At 44.5% G+C, this 18,971-nt stretch overlaps 1 protein-coding gene across 2 annotated transcripts in view; it reads left to right on the forward strand.

Annotated features, from left to right (window-relative positions):
• STX2 (syntaxin 2) overlaps positions 1-18,971 on the forward strand; it is a 331,612-nt gene that overhangs the window by 161,714 nt on the left and 150,927 nt on the right. For both annotated transcript variants that reach the window (XM_078668008.1, XM_078668007.1), the window contains exon 3: positions 8,200-8,299. In XM_078668008.1, coding sequence (XP_078524134.1) covers positions 8,200-8,299 — 100 coding nt within the window. The remainder of the gene's footprint in view (positions 1-8,199; positions 8,300-18,971) is intronic.

Consider the following 18,971-nt stretch of genomic DNA (forward strand, 5'->3'; position numbering starts at 1 on the left):
ATATGCGTCCGCTCCAGGAGTGCTTAGCAAATCAGTGGACACAGGCCCAGGGACAATTGACAGACCTAGTGTTGGTTACCAGTCGGGCGTACGACTCTCTGCATTGGTGGAATCCACACAACCTTTGCAAGGGCCGACTGTTCCAGGAGCCGGTGCCACAGATTATCCTGACAACTGACGCATCTCTCCAGGGATGGGGAGCTCATCTGCTCACTTACACAGTGCAGGGACTATGGACGACGCAGCAACAGAAGATGCACATCAACTATCTGGAACTGATGGCAATCTTCATGGCGCTCAAGTCCTTCAATGTACATCTGTGCAACAAGGTGGTGTTAGTCCGGACGGACAACATGACCGCGATGTACTACATTCAAAAGCAGGGGGGCACCCACTCGCCACAGCTGTCTCATCTGGCTCAGAGCATGTGGAAGTGGGCCATTCAGAGGAACATTTTCCTCATGGCAGAACACCTCCCGGGCAAGGACAATCAGATGGCGGATCTGCTCAGCAGATACAGCCATCAAATGCACGAGTGGGAGTTACACCCATCAGTACTCCGCCCCTACTTCCAGCAGTGGGGTCATCCGGAGATAGACCTGTTTGCAACAAACGAAAACGCAAAATGCCAACACTTTGCCGCCAGGTTCCCTCACCCACAGTCGCAGGGGAATGCGATATGGATGAACTGGTCAGGCAGATTTGCGTACGCTTTTCCGCCAGCCCCTCTGATACCGCTGGTGGCAAGAAAACTAAGGCAGCACTCGCTGACACTCATCCTAGTTGCTCCAACGTGGACACGCCAAGCATGGTACACCACGTTTCTGGAGCTCTCGGTGGTGCCGCATCAAAGGCTGCGCCTAACGCCCAGGCTTTTGACGCAGAACCATGGAGACATTCAGCATCCAGATCCGCAACAGCTCAACCTGGCAATCTGGCTCCTGAAGTCCTAGAGTTTGGATACCTTCACCTACCTCCAGAATGCATGGACATCATCAAGGAGGCAAGAAAGCCGACTACCAGAGCATGCTATGCTGCAAAATGGAAGCGTTTTGTCATTTACTGTACGGCCAATAACATCAACCCGCTAGATGCATCTATCCCTAACATCATTTGCTATCTGTTACATCTTTACAAGTGCAATCTAGCGTACACTTCCATTCGGATACATCTATCCGCCATAGCAGCTTATCTTCAGAACAGGCAGCATCTCTCTGTCTTCAGAGTGCCTGCGATTAAGGCTTTTCTTGAAGGTCTGAAACGAGTCATTCCCCCAAGAACACCGCCAGCTCCGGTGTGGAACCTCAATGTGGTACTCACCAGGCTGATGGGACCACCTTTTGAGCCACTACACTCGTGTGAACTCCAGTTCCTAACGTGGAAAGTAGCTTTCCTAATAGCTATTACGTCACTGAGGCGTGTTAGTGAGCTGCAAGCGCTCACAATCCAAGAGCCTTTCATTCAGATTCATCCAAATAGGGTGGTACTGCGTACTAACCCCAAATTCCTTCCGAAGGTGGTGTCACAGTTTCATCTCAACCAAACTATTGACTTGCCTGCATTCTTCCAAAACCCACAAACGGTGGCGGAAAGAATGCTTCATACTTTGGATGTCAGGAGGGCGTTGATGTACTATATTGACAGGACACAACACTTTAGGAAAACAAAACAACTTTTTGTTGCCTTCTCGCCACAGCACAAGGGCAACCCTATTTCCAAAGCAGGAATAGCCAGGTGGATTGTTAAGTGTATCCAAATCTGTTATCAAAAGGCTAAACGTACCTTAACAATACCCCCAAGGGCGCACTCCACACGCAAATTGGGGGCATCCATGGCTTTCCTGGGGAACATTCCTTTAGAGGACATTTGCAGAGCGGCCACGTGGGTTACACCACATACCTTTACAAAACACTACTGTGTTGATGTGCATTCCAAGCAGCAAGCAGCTGTAGGACAGGCTGTTCTCAAAACACTTTTTCAAGTTTCTGCAGCTGGCACGGGCATTCCGCCGCTAATGGAGGGACTGCTATATATTCTATGCAAAAGATATGAATTTAGCAGCCCACATGCCTCGAACTGAATATGCTACTTACCAGTATGCATCTGTTCTTGGCATGTAGGGCTGCTAACATTCATATCGCCCACCCTCCTCCCCGGTGCCTGTCGCAGCTGCAGACATACTCTTGCATTCAATCATTAGCATGGACATCCTTTACACTTTACACTCCATCTCTGCCACAATGGCTAAAAACAATCTGGGGATGGAGCCGATGCCCATGCGCACTGTAGTCCAGGGGAGGAGCCACCTATCTCAGGATACTTCGAAGACTCTTCCGGGACAACAATGTGCGATCATCCGGACCCAACACTAGGCGGCGATCTAATGCAAAAGATATGAATGTTAGCAGCCCTACATGCCAAGAACAGATGCATACTGGTAAGTAGCATATTCATTCTGGTGGTTCCCATGCTATATATTAAAAACAGTGGGTCGCCTAGGATCGCCAGAAGTTAGGATTCCGTATCACGATCTAGGACTACAATGCGTATCGTGAGGTCGACATGTTTCTCGCTTATGCAATTATGCTGCGATTCTTCAGGACCTAATAATATACATCTATCGCAAAGGAATGACCTAGTACAGTGTCAACCAATAATACATTTAACTTCCTGTTGTACTACCTGAATTGGACTGCTCTTGCCTAGGGGAGACAAAAGAGAGGATTAGCAAAATACAGTGTCAACAAGTGCCCTTATTGACCGTGAACACGCTGTGGTTTGTGTGGCAGTGACATATTGTGCACAGTGACCAGCTAGTATCAACTATAATCACAATATCACATGCCACAACATTCAAGAGTAAAATAGATAAACACAGAAGTTTTAACTAAAAACAGCAGCAGTTTCTACATAGTTACTAATTCACAATGGGGTACTCTGTTACTCACCTAAAGGTCAAGGAGTACGGGTGTCAACAGTACCCGGTAGGTGTGACTTCAAGGGGGAGAACCAAAAGGAGTTTAATGGCTATAAGGGAGACAAGTACACGTAAATTCGAACTGTCAGTGATCCTTAAATGCCTATTAATTTCAAGATTCTTAAATAGTGTGGTTCTCTGGGTGTCATACAAAAATGGGCGAGCGCGCACCTCATGAATCATACTCTTCATGTTGGGCCAAATCCTCTGCTTAACACTACTAGGTGATCACATTCATGTCGCCAAAAACTCGGGCGTGCGTTCATCCAGTAGGAAGGTTTCGAGGAGAGGGGTGAGGGAAAAGCTTTCCATGCTCACCAACATCTATAGACTAGATGCATTTTCTTACAGGTATGCATAGGTTGTTCTGGGTCTGTGCTCGGTGGCAGCGGTGGGTGTTAGCACAACATGGTCTCTCCTTCTCAAAGTTGTCCCTTTATAATGTGCATCCATATCCATATATTTGTGCACACATAATTGTCTGTTGAATTCAAACCGGGGCCTGTAAACTGTCAATCTCATAGATACATGCACCAATGTCGTTACGCACACTGGTGACTAGTTAATGAAGCATTTGCATCATACCTTCACCCCCTATCCCCCCTTTTAAAAAGATGTTTTTGACATTGCTGCACAGAATTGTTAAAAACCTGGCAAAGCCAATATGTTAATAGGATGACACCTATTGGCTTTGCCAATGCTTGTTTAGGTGAGATTTGGCAGGGCAGCTTTCTGAATTACTTATAGATTCAGATTATTTATGATATAGATAAGTGAGCTTTAGCTCCTCCCGAGGAGTATATCTTTTTCACCTCATGCTATTGGCTGTTTGGTGCTTCTGTGCAGTGCTTGTATGGCAGCGCACAAGGGACTTTAAAGTAGTCTGGATCATTACGTTACCTTGTACATGCATTGTGACTGACAGCAATCCTTTTTAGATTCTGCCTTACTAGATAGACCGTGCATGCGCTGTCTGTTGCACAACATATTGTTCGCTTATAGTGGGCTTCTAGCCTGCACATTGCTTACAGTTGGGCGTCTTCAGTGTTACTCTCATTTGTTTACTTATTTGTTAGCTTGTGTGGGCTATCCTTCCTCTTGTTGTTAGTCCCTCCCCTGGAACATCGATGCATTACTTGTCCTTCCACTGCTTGCTCTTCAGGTGTTGCTTTTTTATTTTTGTTGAAGGCGTCTGAGAGTGCGTGTGTTTTCCAGCTGTCACCATCCTGTTCTTTCCCCCTGCTGCGCTCCTTGTTCCTCTCACTCACCTGTGTACCTTCTACACTCATGTTCGCTACTTTCTCACCTGTGTGCTTCTCTCTTCCAGTTCCTCGTTGCTCTTTCACTTGTTTGCTCCTAAGCCCCAGAGTTGTGCTGTCTGTCGCTCTTTCTCCCATCCGCGCCCTTTGTTACTCTCCTCACCTGTATTCACATTAAATTGTCCCACCCATACCACAATGTTTCTTACAACCCTCGACCCATTTCCCCTTCTATGTCTTTTCCTTTCCATCACCCCAATAAAACAAAAAACCCTCACCTTTTTTTTCTAACTCAGATTGAGAAAAAGTGTCCACTGCAAAAGTGTCCACTGCATTTTGTAGGGTTGACCACAACAGGGGCAGCATGAACAACCCAAAACCAGGGGCTGTAAAATCTATATAAACAACAAAGGTTCCAGGTGGGAGGTTATGAATACAAAGAGGATATGGTGGGGTGGTCTAGGATCAAATGGTTGAGGGCCGTTAAAAGACTACTAATGGAGATAGAGTTACCTGACGATTGGTCCACAAAATCTGCCCCGCCCCAAGGCTACTATTAAAAAGTTGTACTGGAAATGGGTCTCTGCGAAATTACATCCAGACTCACGCCACTGCAACACAACAGTATGCTTTGTGAGAACTAAGGAGGTGGTGGCATATGAACCCTACCTAGACATTATTACCATCCCGCTTGACCGCACTCTGTATTTTAAGTTTTGTGTGGGGACTTTACCAGTAGGGGAGGTAGTCGCCCGCTGGAAGGGCCCTAACCAACTTTCTCCTTTTTGTGCATCCTGTCCCACTTGTGTAGAGTCAGTTGTCCACATCTTCTTTGAATGCCCGGACTATTGTGTCCCACGGATTCGTTGGCTCAAACCACTCTGTAGACTCCTGGGCATTAGTCAGTGTATAGTGGTAATGCGCATTTTAAAAACTGACACATCCCCAGTGATTGTATGTGCTGTGTCAAAATTCCTGAAATGGGCTTGGTTGATTTGCAATAGAAGGCTTTCCGTGTCAATGTAATCCTTGTTTTAATATGTCTAGTCAATTTTTGTACTTGTTTTTATCAATTGTGTATATAATTGCATATGTCATTTTTATAAATTGTATTTTTGTATTGCTTTTATGGTATTTGCATACCGAAATAAAGCCTATCAATCAATCAGAATACAAAGAGGGAGAGGGGTTGGCCTAACGGCTAAGGCGTTCGACCTCGGACCTGGGGATCTGGGTTCGAGTCTCGGTAACGACGCCAAAAACCTCCTGTGATTCTGGGCAAATCACTTAATCTCCCCGTGCCTAAAAATGAAAGTGTGTCCTCATGTAACGTAACTGGTGCTATGTAAAGCGCTCTGATACCTGATTCGGTTCGGGTCTAGTTCGCGCTATATAAAACTCTGCAAAAAAAAAAGAGGTTTTTAAAATTATTGTTATTAAGTTAAAAAACATCACATCCATCAACACTGCTACGTGGGATTCAATGTATAATTGTACAGTGTTAACAGTAACGCAGTACGGTAATGGCCCGCTGTGGGTCGAATTCTCCTCTTTCTGTATCAGTAGTAATCGGGTATACTACGCAGCGGAGGACCCATTTCCATCCCTCCAATGTCTGTTATAGTGTTTGAGCCAAGAACACCACACTTTACGGAACGTTTTGGAGCATCCTCTTGCCTTTATAGGTAACTTTTTCAGCCACCACATAGTTCCATCCCTACTTTCCATTCCCTGAAGGTGGGCGGCTCAGGGACAACCAAGTGTCTGTCCACGCCTTGCTGCGCCATCACAAGGCCCATAGATAGGTTTTACTTCTAGGTCCGTTTACCTCCATGGATATCCCCATAGGAAGAATTTGGGGTATATCGGCAGGTTTATGAAGTTCCTCCACTACGGTAATCCAGTATGAGCTCATCACTGGGCAGGAGCACATTGTGTGCATGAATGACTCAATCTCGTCCCCTCACTCAGACAGTTATCGGCCTCTGCCCTACCAAATCTATCTAAACAGGGCCTTTCGTAGTATATCATGTGCAGGACCTTAAACTGGATAAGTCGTAGGCGGGACTTGATCGCCACCTCCCTCGAGTGCATTAGGGCCGCCTCCCGATCCCTGTTATCTGATTCGCTCACCTCGCCCTCCCATGTTGCCTTCAGTTTCGTCAGGGTATCTGGGACGTTGCTAAGGATAGTCTTATACGTCCACGAGGCCGCTTTCCCAGCTATCTCACCTGGGAGGAGCCAGTGGCGCATACTCCGGGATGTCAGCTTGTACGACCTTCTCCACCTGCCAGGCGTGTTGCAACTGAAAATATTTAAAATATTGGGAATTATGTCGATGATATTCCTGCTGTAAGGAACTTCAGGGGTTCAGTGCACCCTCCTAAATGACGTCACCCAGCTTGGAGATTGCGATTGTTTACCTCTGTCCAAAACCCTTCAGCTTCCCACATTCCTTCAAACATGTTATGAATACAAGATTAATCAATACAGAGCTTTTAAGACTAACCAACATAAGGTGCTCACACAATAGTTCAAGGAAGCATAGTGAATTATTGCAAAACAACGAAACATAAATAAAGAGTATATAAGTGCTCAAATCATTACACAACAACAAAGATTGGTAATGCATAGTGTGTTAAAAGCAAATAAACCTGGCATCGGAATAATAAACTTTGTAGATGATACATAAATCCATATCCAATTTGAGAAATTAGTATTTTATTCCCTTCCAAATGTCAGAAGTGTCGATGGTGTTTCGACTTCACCAAGTCAAGGAAAATTTAATGATCAAAACGCAATATCTGGAAGAAATGATAAATTATTACAGTACACAAATTAGACTTAATAGCCAAAGCCCTCAACCAATGAGCAACCCATAAATCAAAAAGAGGACAAGCTCACTCAAGCCTACGAGATAAGCCACAAAAATTTGGGATGCCAAACCATAAGACGTAACTTTTTTATTTTTTTATTTCTTGGTTGCTTAATTGGTTGTGGGCTTTGTCCAGTAAGTCTAATTTGTGCATTGTAATAGTTTCTTTTAGAAATTATGTTTTGTTTGTTAATGTGCCACTCAAGATTCATCCTCGTCTCCCCACGCAAAGACACATTCCAGTGGTCCAGTCTCTGGTTTTATCTCGACTGGACTCCTGCAATGCACTGTACTTGGGTCTTCTCAAAAATACTTTCCCCGATTGCGACAAATTCCGACCTGCGCTGCCAAATTTTATTAAGCACGATTCAGCATGAGTGGCTTTGACGGATGCCCTGGATAGAAGACTTAGGAATCGGAGAGAAGGTGGCAGATCTTTGTCGTTACTGACTCTCAAGGTGTGTAAACATCTGCCGAGATCTTTGAGATTAGAACCCAACTACCAGATATTTCACAAAGATCTGACGAACATGGCTTTTCAATTGCGCTAATCTTTGTCTTTCTGCTGGCTTTCTGATTTCGCCCCAGAGCACTCAATAGAGTATTTGTTGCGCTCTATAAATAACCATCATCTTCAGCATTGGGTGGTGCTGTGCATCCCTGATATCTGTCGATATACAGAATCGTTTTCATGCTCTGCACCTGAAAATGTGACGCAATAGTCCAAAACCACGCGGGAGGTGTATAGGATTTTTTCCCAATTACAGTAATATTTACTCCGGGGTATCATGAGTGATGCCCTTCTCCTCTTGTAATCAACATCTGTATCTGTAGAGCTAAATTAAAGTTTTTATATCTGATTAGATGGAGATCAGTTTTCATTGTATCAGAATGACCTGTGAAATGTTCTATATTTCACCAAGTTCGATTATCTGGGCAGGTGTACAAAGGGAACATTGTTTTTCTATTCACGTTTTTTGCAATGAGTGGAAACAGTCAATGGAATGTTGTTTGACCACCTTAAATATAGTTCACAAAAGTTTGTCGAGAAAGGTTGAGCATGATTTTTATTTTTGTATTTTTTAAAGGTGGAAGAGCTGCGCAGTTCCATCGATAAGATTGCGTCCATTGTGGAGGAAGTTAAGAAGAAGCACAGCACCATCTTGTCGGCACCAAACCCTGGCGATGGTGAGTCTTTTACTGTCCAGTGTCTGAATCACACAGATGTCTCCACTGCAGGAGGTCTGGCTAGTTCATAAGGCATAGTCTACCTCTCCGTTGGGTGATTTCAAAATGTTCCCCTTTAATTGTGAGCGTGGAGCCCTCTGTCACCCCCACACACTCCTTAGCAGCGTACTCAGTCCTCTGTCCTTTGAGTACACTCAGACTAGATCAGCAACTTGGCTGTTGACGCTGCACTGGTTTGTAATGAGTCCCTCACCCAGAGGGTCATCAGAGCATTTTATATTGCAGCAGAGCTGTGTGCCTAGGAGGCATGCCTACAGCATGCCCGTGCAGCCATTTGTAAAGTAGAGGATGCAGAAAGGCGATTGTATGCGAGTGGGCGTCCGATCAGAAAGAGGGGACGAGAGGAGCTAAAGGGGGGAATAGCTGGCTTTTCAGCTGGTGGTGGACTGGTCTGCGCATGCCACCGGGCTGTTAGTTTGTAGAGGTCTCGAGGTGGGAGAGTGTACAAATTGAGCCTTGTCGGGGTGATATTGGATGCCATGGTACCACCACATATTACGGCTTCAATTTGGACATATTGTTGTTGATCAGAGAAGGAGAAGGTGAGCAAAATGAGTATGCAATTAGGGATGCCTATGCAGGCTTGACCCTGGGTCTAGTAATCAACCGTGTCAAAAGGCCCTTGTAGGTTAGGATTGACTTTCATGCACATATCTGTGTCGTCAGTGACCCATGTGTCATCATTGAATGTCCCTAAAGTGTTTAGTAAAATGATTGTTCTTTCCCACTATCTCAAGCCCATGGGATCTCTCCTATTCTCAGCAACCTACACCCTGCCGCTGCAATTTGCCAAAACACCACGCTGTATGTTTCTATATGTGTGGGGGGGGGGCGTGTGTATTTCTATAGCACTAACCTAACGATAGGCAGTGGATTGCTATACAAGGTTCAAGACAAGCATAAAGTCCACAAGTGGTCAGGGAAATACCTAGTTTGTGGGCGATTAATGCACTGTTATGTAGTTCTCCTTAAAGAGGGGACTCTTCAACTCTTTCCTAAAATGGAGCAGCATTGGGGTAGTCTTGATGGATGTGGGGACGTTGTTCCACATCCGGTTGCATAAAGGGAAAAGCCCTGTTCTCTAGTTTTCTCTTTTTTGCACTTCTAAGTCTTCAGTCTGATGCCCTTGTTGTGGGTGTGCTGAGAACTACCCGAGATGGTGAGCTTGTCTGTAAGATAAGTGCGGTTGCTGGCCGTGATGGCTTTGTAAATGATGCAGCTGGTTTAGAAGATGTGGGCTGAAAAGAGGACCCAATCGAGTTCCATCAGGATGAGGTTGATGTGACCATATTTAATCAGGCCCTGGAGGAGACGTTCTGTGGCAAGTAGGATGCTTGTAAGGGTTTGCAGTGTGTAGTCTGACGGGTCTTGGAGCAGCGCATTACCAGCATCGAATGCAGGAGTATGAGGGCTTGAACAGCAGTTCTCAAGTAGTTCTCTGGAAGAAATGGTTTGCCTTTGTTTTGAAAAGAGCTGGTACCAGGCCGTCGTTCTTTTTTTAGGTAATGTGTTCCTTGTGGGTGAATCCATTTAGCTCAGCATTTGGTGAAAGTTAAGCTTCAAAACTATAAGATTCATGTAATTGAGACAGGTGTGTTCTGTTTCTTGTTTGCTGCTTTTGGCAAATAACAGGAATTCTGTCTTGGTTGAGTTGAGCTTCCTGTGGGTGCTGCACATCCAGGTCTGAGTGTTGGGTGTCTGAAGCAGAGGAGACTTTCAAGTAGAATTGTGCATCATTGGTGCATAGGGAGTCTCGATGCTGTTGTCTGTGCATAGGGCTCCAAGTGGCACCATGTAGAGGTTGAAGATGACCGTGTGGAACCCTTGCTGACTCTGCAGGTATTGCAGTCTTTTGGGACCTGGAGGTGCCTGTGTGAACAAACTGGCTTCGGTTGGAAAGGTAGGTGGAGAACCAGTGAAGGGCGCTGCAGGTGAATTCCATTTGAGACTCAAGGCTGTACATGAGTGTGGGATGGTCAACTATGTTGAAGGCAGCTGAGAAGTTCAGCAATATCGGAGGCGGGGTCATTTTCTTCTCTTGTCAGGGAGGCATCGACTGTGATGTGTAAGGTAGCAGTCTCCACGCTGGTAGGTTAATTTTCAAAATGGAGTCTGACCCATGTGAGCATTCATGCCTGGTATAGGAGTGAAGATTTGGATTGATTTCAATGTTATCATATGAGAGACGTTTTTTCCAGGTACAGGAGTAATAGAGACTTGTCAATGTTAGTTCTTCCAAATGGACCTGTAATGCACAATTTGCATTCTGGAGGGCCTGTGTAAATTCGAGTTTCACTTGGAATGCGCAATATACATTCTGGAGTGTCTACATAACTTCATGCAGCAGCATTGGTAATGAGCAGTATGCATTTTGGAGTGTTTTGCACAATTCACATTCTAGAATGTCTGTGAATTTCGCCAATATAGTAACATGCTTTGTACTTGTTTCTAATCTCAGAAATATTTCATGCTAAGTTGAATCATTAGGATTCCAATCAGTGCTTTAGTTTACATGCAGATCTATTTTAGCAGATCAATTGATTCATAAGCTCTTTTATAGGCGGCTGATATGTCCTCTTCACAAACATCTATAGGACTAGACCACTTTTGCCAATGAATTCCACTCTTACTACATTGATCAAGTAGCCGGGTTTACTGCCTAGTAATGATTGTACTTTATGACGATTGGCATTTTCAGCCCTCACATGGGAGTTGCTGTGGGATGATGTTTTCTTCCAGTAATAACGTTTGGTTGCTGTGGGTGAGCATTGGAGTTTTCCAGTCTACCTAAGTTGTATACACAGTCGGCGGATGCTGCTGTACAGACTTTACCTGCCAGCTCACCCTCTGAGGTAATGCACCCAGGCCTCCTGGAACTTGTTGGCACAACATTTTAGTTCCAGGCAGTTCTCCACATTGGCCACTGCTGCCTCCCTGGGATATTGTATTTTTCCAGACTGCGTCCCCGGGGTCCGATGCGTGTGGATAATGAATTTTCAGAGGAACATATGTTGACGTTACAGCAGGAGGGTGATTGAGGATAGGATGCTGGCTTGATTCATTTAATATTCCTTTCTCTCTTAATGTAATAGAATTACATTCATAATGAGTCAATAAGTTCTGTGGCTAGCTTTATTTTAGGGGTTCAACAGAGTACATTTTTATCAATGCTTTGAGTTTTAACTAATAACTGATTGTATAAACTAACAGTAGTTAAAATGGTTACTTGGTGGTTCTGTTTGATTGAAATTATATCTGCAAATTCGTGGGTTTCTGTCTGGGTGACGAAGTACTTTCAGGATGCAACGGCTGGTGTGCTAATATTGATTGGAAAAGTGGGGGGGGGGAATCAACATGGCAGAATGTGCTTCGTCCCAAATTAATTATTAGCCTGAACGTTCATCATTTCTTCTCATCTTCCCTTACTCCTTTCTTCTCTTTTCTCCAACTGAAGTGTACCCACTAACTGTTCCAATTGTGTGATTTTTACAACTTAACACTTCTAAACACTTCCCTTCTTCCGCCATCCTTTTAGTTAATGTTCTTATTCTGTTTTTGGTGAATTGCTTCATCTGAAAGCGACACGTTGGTGATAGATTCCTTACCTTAGAATATCACCAGGCGTCAGACGGGATCCGGAAAGTTTTTTCATCCGCAGTACCCCTGCGCGTTGGTAGGCGTAGTTGACTTTGAATGATGGTGAAGGCTCCGCACCCAGCCCCACGACCTCCCTCTGGACCGGGACTGTGAACGGCGCGGAACCGACTCCCCGGCCTCCAGACACTTTTGGGACCGCTCAGACAAAGTTTTCGGAGCCATGGCCCGGCAGATGGGTCACGACTCGGAGTCATGGCCGCGCCCCAGGCAGTAGAATCACTCACGGTGCGGGTCCATCACCAACATCGTGCAGGGACAGGCCGCGCAAGACTTAAAACCGGGCATCCCTATGCACCCGTAGACTGATACATACTCATATATAAGGCCCCAAAAACTCAGTAAAAAAATGACTGGGGTACCGCTCTCTCCGGATCTGCGCTTGCTGGCACGGAAAAAGAAAAAACTGCTGTCCGTGCGTGTGAGTGCGTCGAAGTAGCTCCAGTGACGTCATTTCAGCGACGTACGTGGAGCCGTACGATGAAGCCTACCGACGCGCAAGGGTACTGCTGATGAAAAAAACTGTCCGGATCCAGTCTGACGCCTGGGGATATTCTAAGGTGGGAATCTATCACTAACTAATGTCTCTTACAGATGTATCGTTACACAAGTAAGTAACTTGTGCTTCATAACTGAGTCCTATTTCCTGTTAGATTTATATTTTGCTGTGGTCTGCTGGCTTATTGTGAAAAGATTATCTATCTCTAGATATTCTCTACAACCACACTGGTACCACCGTCATTGTTGTTTTGGTAACTTGTTCCTTGAGGGTGATGTTGGTGGCCAAGGTGAATCCACTATACTTGCCATTCGGTGAAACTTAAGGTTTGAAACCATTAAGATTTATGTCATTGAGACAAGTTTTCTCTGATTCTTGTTCTTGGCAAATAACAGGAATTGTGTCTTGGTTGAGTTGAGCTTCAGGAAGGCCCCGGACATCCAGGTCTGAATGATGTGCAGGCAGTGATTGAGGTGCTGGGTGTTTGAAGCAGAGGAGACATTCAAGTAGAATTGTGCGTCATCTGAGAATTGGGAGTCTTGATGCTGTTCAATTAGAATTCCGCAGATACCTTTGGGGACAAATATACAAAGAACTAAACCTGTGGAGAATTTCCTTAATGTGTGTGTGTGTGTAAAAAGGTTGCTAGCTCTTTCTGGGGTGGAACTAATGGCTTCTGCAGATGATGAATAGGAACTGAAAGGGATAAATGAAAGACCTTTACTTGCTCGGCAGATGGTTTTCATATATTGTCTCTTTGGTATTCTACAGAGAACGTTGTAATTCAGTTTTTTCCTTGTTCCACAGACAATTAAACATTTAAATTGTGTTGTGTGTGGCAGAAAGGTTAGATGCTCCAATCACGCTGGATGAATTGGAAGCAGCGATAAATGGGTTAGCAATTGGTAAGGCGGCAGGCCCAGACAAATTACCTCTGGAAATTTATAAATGCTTCTTTGGAGTATTAAAGGACGATCTGTTAGCAACAGTTTGAGAGGCTCAAAAAGGTGCCGTCCCCAAATCTTGGGATGAAGCTTGTATTGTAGTGTTCCATAAGAAAGATAAGCCTGTAAATCTCCCGGCCTCATACCTGCCAATATCACTATTGAATACGGATGGGAAGATCTATTCAAAGATACTGGCTACTAGGTTAGCTACAGTTATTACCCCATTGGTGTCAATTAGGCAGCATGGATTTATCCCGTATCGGGGCACAACAAATCATGTCTGCCGGGTAATAACATTACTAGATCATGCCAATGTAACGGGGAGGCGCTGTCCTTAATTTTATTGGATGCCGAGCAGGCTTTCGATCGAGTCTCGTGGTGCTTTTTATGGGATGTGATGAGGCGTCGTGGGTTTGGCCCACAGTATATCACCGCTGTGCAGACACTTTATCGTCAACCTGTCGCCAGGATAAGCACCATGGGACTCGAGTCAGAGGCGGTCCTCATCCGGCGTGGCACTAGACAAGGGAGTCCATGCTCCCCCCCTGCTTTTTCATTACACATCGATCCTTTTTTAAAAATGGAGTCAAGCACCAAGATTCACCCAATAATTATACAGGATCATCACTATAAGGTTCTCGCTTATGCCGATGATGTCGCCGTCGTATCGTCTAAACCAGCAGTAGTGATGTAAGAGATTGAGTATTTGGCAACAGAATTTTGGGGCTGTGTCTGGCTATAAGCTAAATACAGCCAAAACTCGGATATTATGTGCACATTTGAGTACTTATTCGGATCCAAGAGTTTCACAAGAGGTCACTTATTTGGGTATAAGGATCCGGACCTCCGCAACTGCACTTGTTAAGGCGAATTGGGAAGCATTATTAACGGGGGTTCGGCGACAGCTAGACCGGTGTGAATGCTTACATCTTTCTCTAGTAGGCAGAAGTAATCTGCTAAAAATGATGATACTCCCAAAAATAATGTACTTCTTTAGGTGCGTGCCCTTAGAAATCCCAAAAACTAGTCTTGCACAATTACAATCCATCTGCATGCAATTTCTGTGGTCTTGGGGGAAGGCTCGCCGGGCAATGCGCTACATGGTCCTACCTAGAATGTCTGGGGGTTGGTCTGTACCTGACTTTACCTCGTATTATTATGCATGCATGATTAAAAATATTAATATATTACTTACAGGGGTGGGGCCTCTAGATATAGCGGGATGTCCCTCTATATACCAGATGCCACTTGGAGTGCAAGCCAAAAACTGTTTGTTTGTTTTTAAATTTGGATTAGTGCTACTACAAGCATACTAGATATAAGGTTCTTGGGGCTGCATATAAAGTATGGAAAACAATCAAGAAAATGTATGGGTTGGTGAAAATATCCTGGTATACACCATTGGCGGCTTCAACTTTCTTTCCAACTGTATTTTGGGATCGTGTGATCTATAACTGGAGATCTAAAGGTATCAGGCTGGTCTTTTTTCAGAAGGGGGCCTTAAATCATTTGATCAACTTAAGGAGCAATATCATCTGCCCCGGGTTGATTTTTTCAAATATTTGCAAATCAGGCACTATCTATTGAACACTTGTGGGAATATCCAATCCAATCCTTTGATAGAAGCAAATTGTAAGGCTGCACGAATTGACACATTATATGCGCTTATGCTCAGTACTAAGTCTAATGATTTGGAGGAGCAAAATCGCAAATGGGGGCTTAGACTAGGGCGACAGGATATACATCTAGAGACTTCTATGTGATTAGCTATCCAAGTATTTTTGTCTGCTAAACTTTCTGCACAACATTTTAAATCTATCTTTAATCTTTACTACACTCCGGATAAGATCTCGAAATGGAGCGGGGATCAAACAGGGAAATGTTTTCGATGCGGGTTTCCCGCGGCAGACGATGTGCACATTTTTTTTGCGTGCCCATCTTTAAGTAGATTATTGGAGCAGCTGGAGAAGTTTCTAACAGAAATCTTAGGAGTTTCTATGCATTTATCACCCGTTCAGATTTTGTTGGGGGTAGAGATGGGACCTGATTTCAAATCAGCATGTATACTTAATTTTTTTAGCCACAGCCGTACTAAGATTGTGTATAGCATCTGATTGGTTGCAAAAAGAACCGCCTACATTCGAGGCTTGGCGGGCTAGGTTTTTTGCTATGTTTAATATGGAGCATAGTCTGTATGCCCTTAAGCGGCACCGAAAAAAGATGCTGGGGCGGCAAATTTGGAGTGCAGTTTCGACTTATTTGGATCTTGACACTTAAACTCTGACTATTTGGTCCACTAACTTTTTGTTTTCTTCTTTTCTTCTTTTTGTATGATTCTGGTAATTCTATTTTCTCTCCTTGATTATGTCATGTTTTGAACCTTCTGTCTGTAAGTTGTTATGTGGTATTATGATTGTATGTAATCAATTTGAATATGCTGAAAAAATTGTGTTGTGTGGAATGGTAGAAACTTCCGTTTCCATACAGTGTTGCAGGGATGGGAATAGGGGTTTGTGTAGCAGTTTCAGAAAGTAGATCTGGCAGGTTTGGAAGGATCCACAGTTCTTAGAACTAATCACAAGCTGTTCGGTCATGAGAAAGATGTTTCATGCCGTTGACACCTCTCCGTCATACTCTACACAGTGCACCTGATGCCCTAAAAAATGGCTCAATACCATGGCCGTAGTGACAGCACTGACATTTAGTCTGCTAGCACTTGAGTTCGATCTGTGAACGTGCTGAATTCAGGATTGAATCAGGCACTTCAGCAAAATATGTTGCACTTAGTTACCTGTGCAATAACCAGACCCAAGAAGGATACTAATAATCTTCTGGACTTTGATAGTTCTAAATCTCTGGAAAAATGTGGGTCAATTAAGGCTGACTATCCTTTTGCAGCGAGTGGGTGTGCCTCAGAGCAGGGGCACAAGTCTACAGTTACACACATTCTACATTGGTCCCATCTCACACCTTCAAGCCCTGCTTCTGACCAGAGGGGTACAATACTTCCAAGGGCATTGGGTGGATGACTGGGAGCTACTAGCAGGCTGCAGAGATTTAGAGCACAATCCAAATCAACCTAAAGAGATGCACTCCGTAGATGAACCTACTCCATTAACTGCGCAGAATGAAAGCTTGTTGACTAAATCATATAGTGACAGGATTTGAATAAGGAAGTAGAAATACTTATAGCAGCTTTGGCACAACAGTCGTATACAATGAAAGTTCAAGTCTGTTTGCTTTGGTCAATAGCAACCTCTATAGTTAAAACTGGACACCAACCTGAAAATATTTCAGCTGAAAGACAAAATTTGAGTAGCGTTCCCTGGAATGCTACTTGTCACGTAACCTAAGTGCACTACCATGCATTATGAAATCACTAATCGATGAATTAAGACAAGCTTATCAGCATGACAAAACCAGCAAGATCATTGACTAATGGAAGAAGCCAATAACTTAAAGACAAGGGCTTTGGTGCTTGGGTATCCAACCTTTTTAACTCTCAAACAGCAGGATTTAAGACCACTGCTAAGTACGAATAAGGGTCTGAAATAGAACAATTCCATTGTTATTCAAAATGACGAAATTAACAAATGCTACAAGGAATTCATTTAATCTTCACTGAAATTGGTTCAGCCAAATCCAGACTTATTTTCAAGTTCAAACCTTAATCAAGAAGGGGAAATTAAAGTAACTATTCGAGAACCTTATTTGCAGGTTGAATCATCAAGTGCTCTGTTAGCTTCATGTAAGTTTGAGAACTCTGCATCTCTTGAGAGGGTGGAAGGGAAGAATGACTTTGTTTACTTTGGGTCTACTTGCCCATGTCTGGGCTGGGAGCGCTGGCAGTGGATAACAGCCAAGGCAGCCTGTACCCTTTTAAGAGAGGTGCTCCCAGTGGCACGCCGTGAGAACTTTGCCTTTGGTGCCTCGTCTGTATTTACCTGCTTGACCACTGTTGGTTTTGCTTGAGAACAGATGACCCTGGATTTCCATGTAGTTGCTGAGGGTGCGGATGTGTGATGGGGAGCGGAGCAGGTGTACATCAGAGTTGTGAGTGCATGTTAGTGTTTTTTTTTTAATTCTGGGCTGCATCATACAGTGGGAATGAATAACAAAGTCCTTAAACCCCCAACTGACTCAGTTGCTTAAGATAGTACTAAAAAGCCAAGGTGGGGCCAAGCAGGAAGATGCGTCCGAGTCAGAGCGTGATTGTAGACGGACTGTAGTGCCTCCACCAGGGCAGCTCTTCACTTGGTGCTTACACCACAGAAAAGCACCCAAAGTTGAAGACCAATCATAGCTGGCTCTGGGGCAGTCAGTCGGCCTTGCCCTCAGTGGTGCTGGGGTACGACCCACGTCAGACTTTTGGGAGCGGGGGAAATCTTACCCGCCGCATAAGGTTTTAAAATCAGTTGAGGACTAGAGTCGGTCAAACAGTGATGCCGTGAACACTCTGGTGCCTCCTGCGAGGCCACAGATCCCAATCACTTGCACTCCAAATATTACAGCAGACCCGAACCGACACATGCTCAAGGGCATAGTATTGGTCATTGAGCCGGGCTTCTTCTAGTTCATGTCATGCATTATCGTGAATGCGTTAGTTGGACATCCTTCAACTGCAATCGCTATTGCAGGGAGTACGACTGCATCTTCGGTAACGTGCAGAGCTGTACTGCAGCGTCAGTCAACCAGCACCCAATACCTTGCTCCACATTTGTAACGACGGTGGCATTACTTGGCAATGCCTCCGATTGCAAAATGTCCTCTGGTTCTAGCCAATTACGCAGGGATCTCCCCTATCACAAACCCTGCATTGATGGTGAGTATGTTTTCATAGGGTTGTCTTGGCCATGCCGTACAAGTGGCCCAACAACTTGTGGACCTTCACCTGGTCTCATCCAACGCCTCAGCAGGTCACCATCTGCTCGAAGGGAACTGACAAGGGATCCGGCCACACCAGTTGGTCAACAATGATCCTCCGCCTAGTAAAAGTGAAACTAAGAGCATCAAGACTGGCACCGAGGAGAACTGTCCAAGCCACACAATCAGGAGGATCAGAGTCCATTTTGTGTAAACTCAGCATTTTTAGGGGGGCATGTCCCTTTAGCAGAAAGGGGGAGGATTTTGATGGTCATATTTGTAGAGATGTTCTCTTTAATCAGGGTAAAGATGGAGTTGAACGTTTCCGCTGAAATTGAAAGAATATCACAAATGGGTTGTTTAGTTTTCATTTAGATTAGACAGCTTTCTTTGAGAAGAAATTCAAATTGAAGATAAAAAAACCTAGCAAGATGGCATAGACGCCACACGGCTTGATTGTGTTCGGAGTTTTAGGTGGGTGAATGTTCTAGTCCCCTCCTGAATGTATTATTCTAAGGTGGAGTGATTGCGACCTGATCTCGCTCCGCCGTTGCTTGGATTGCCACAGTTATTGTGAAGTGCACCATGCTGAATAAAGTACCTACCTGCCTCTCCAGCTCTGGACTCGATGTAATTACTAAAGGTTTGG

This window comes from Lissotriton helveticus, chromosome 11 (genome assembly GCF_964261635.1).
Source record: "Lissotriton helveticus chromosome 11, aLisHel1.1, whole genome shotgun sequence".
In the NCBI taxonomy this organism is placed as follows: Eukaryota; Metazoa; Chordata; class Amphibia; order Caudata; family Salamandridae; genus Lissotriton; species Lissotriton helveticus.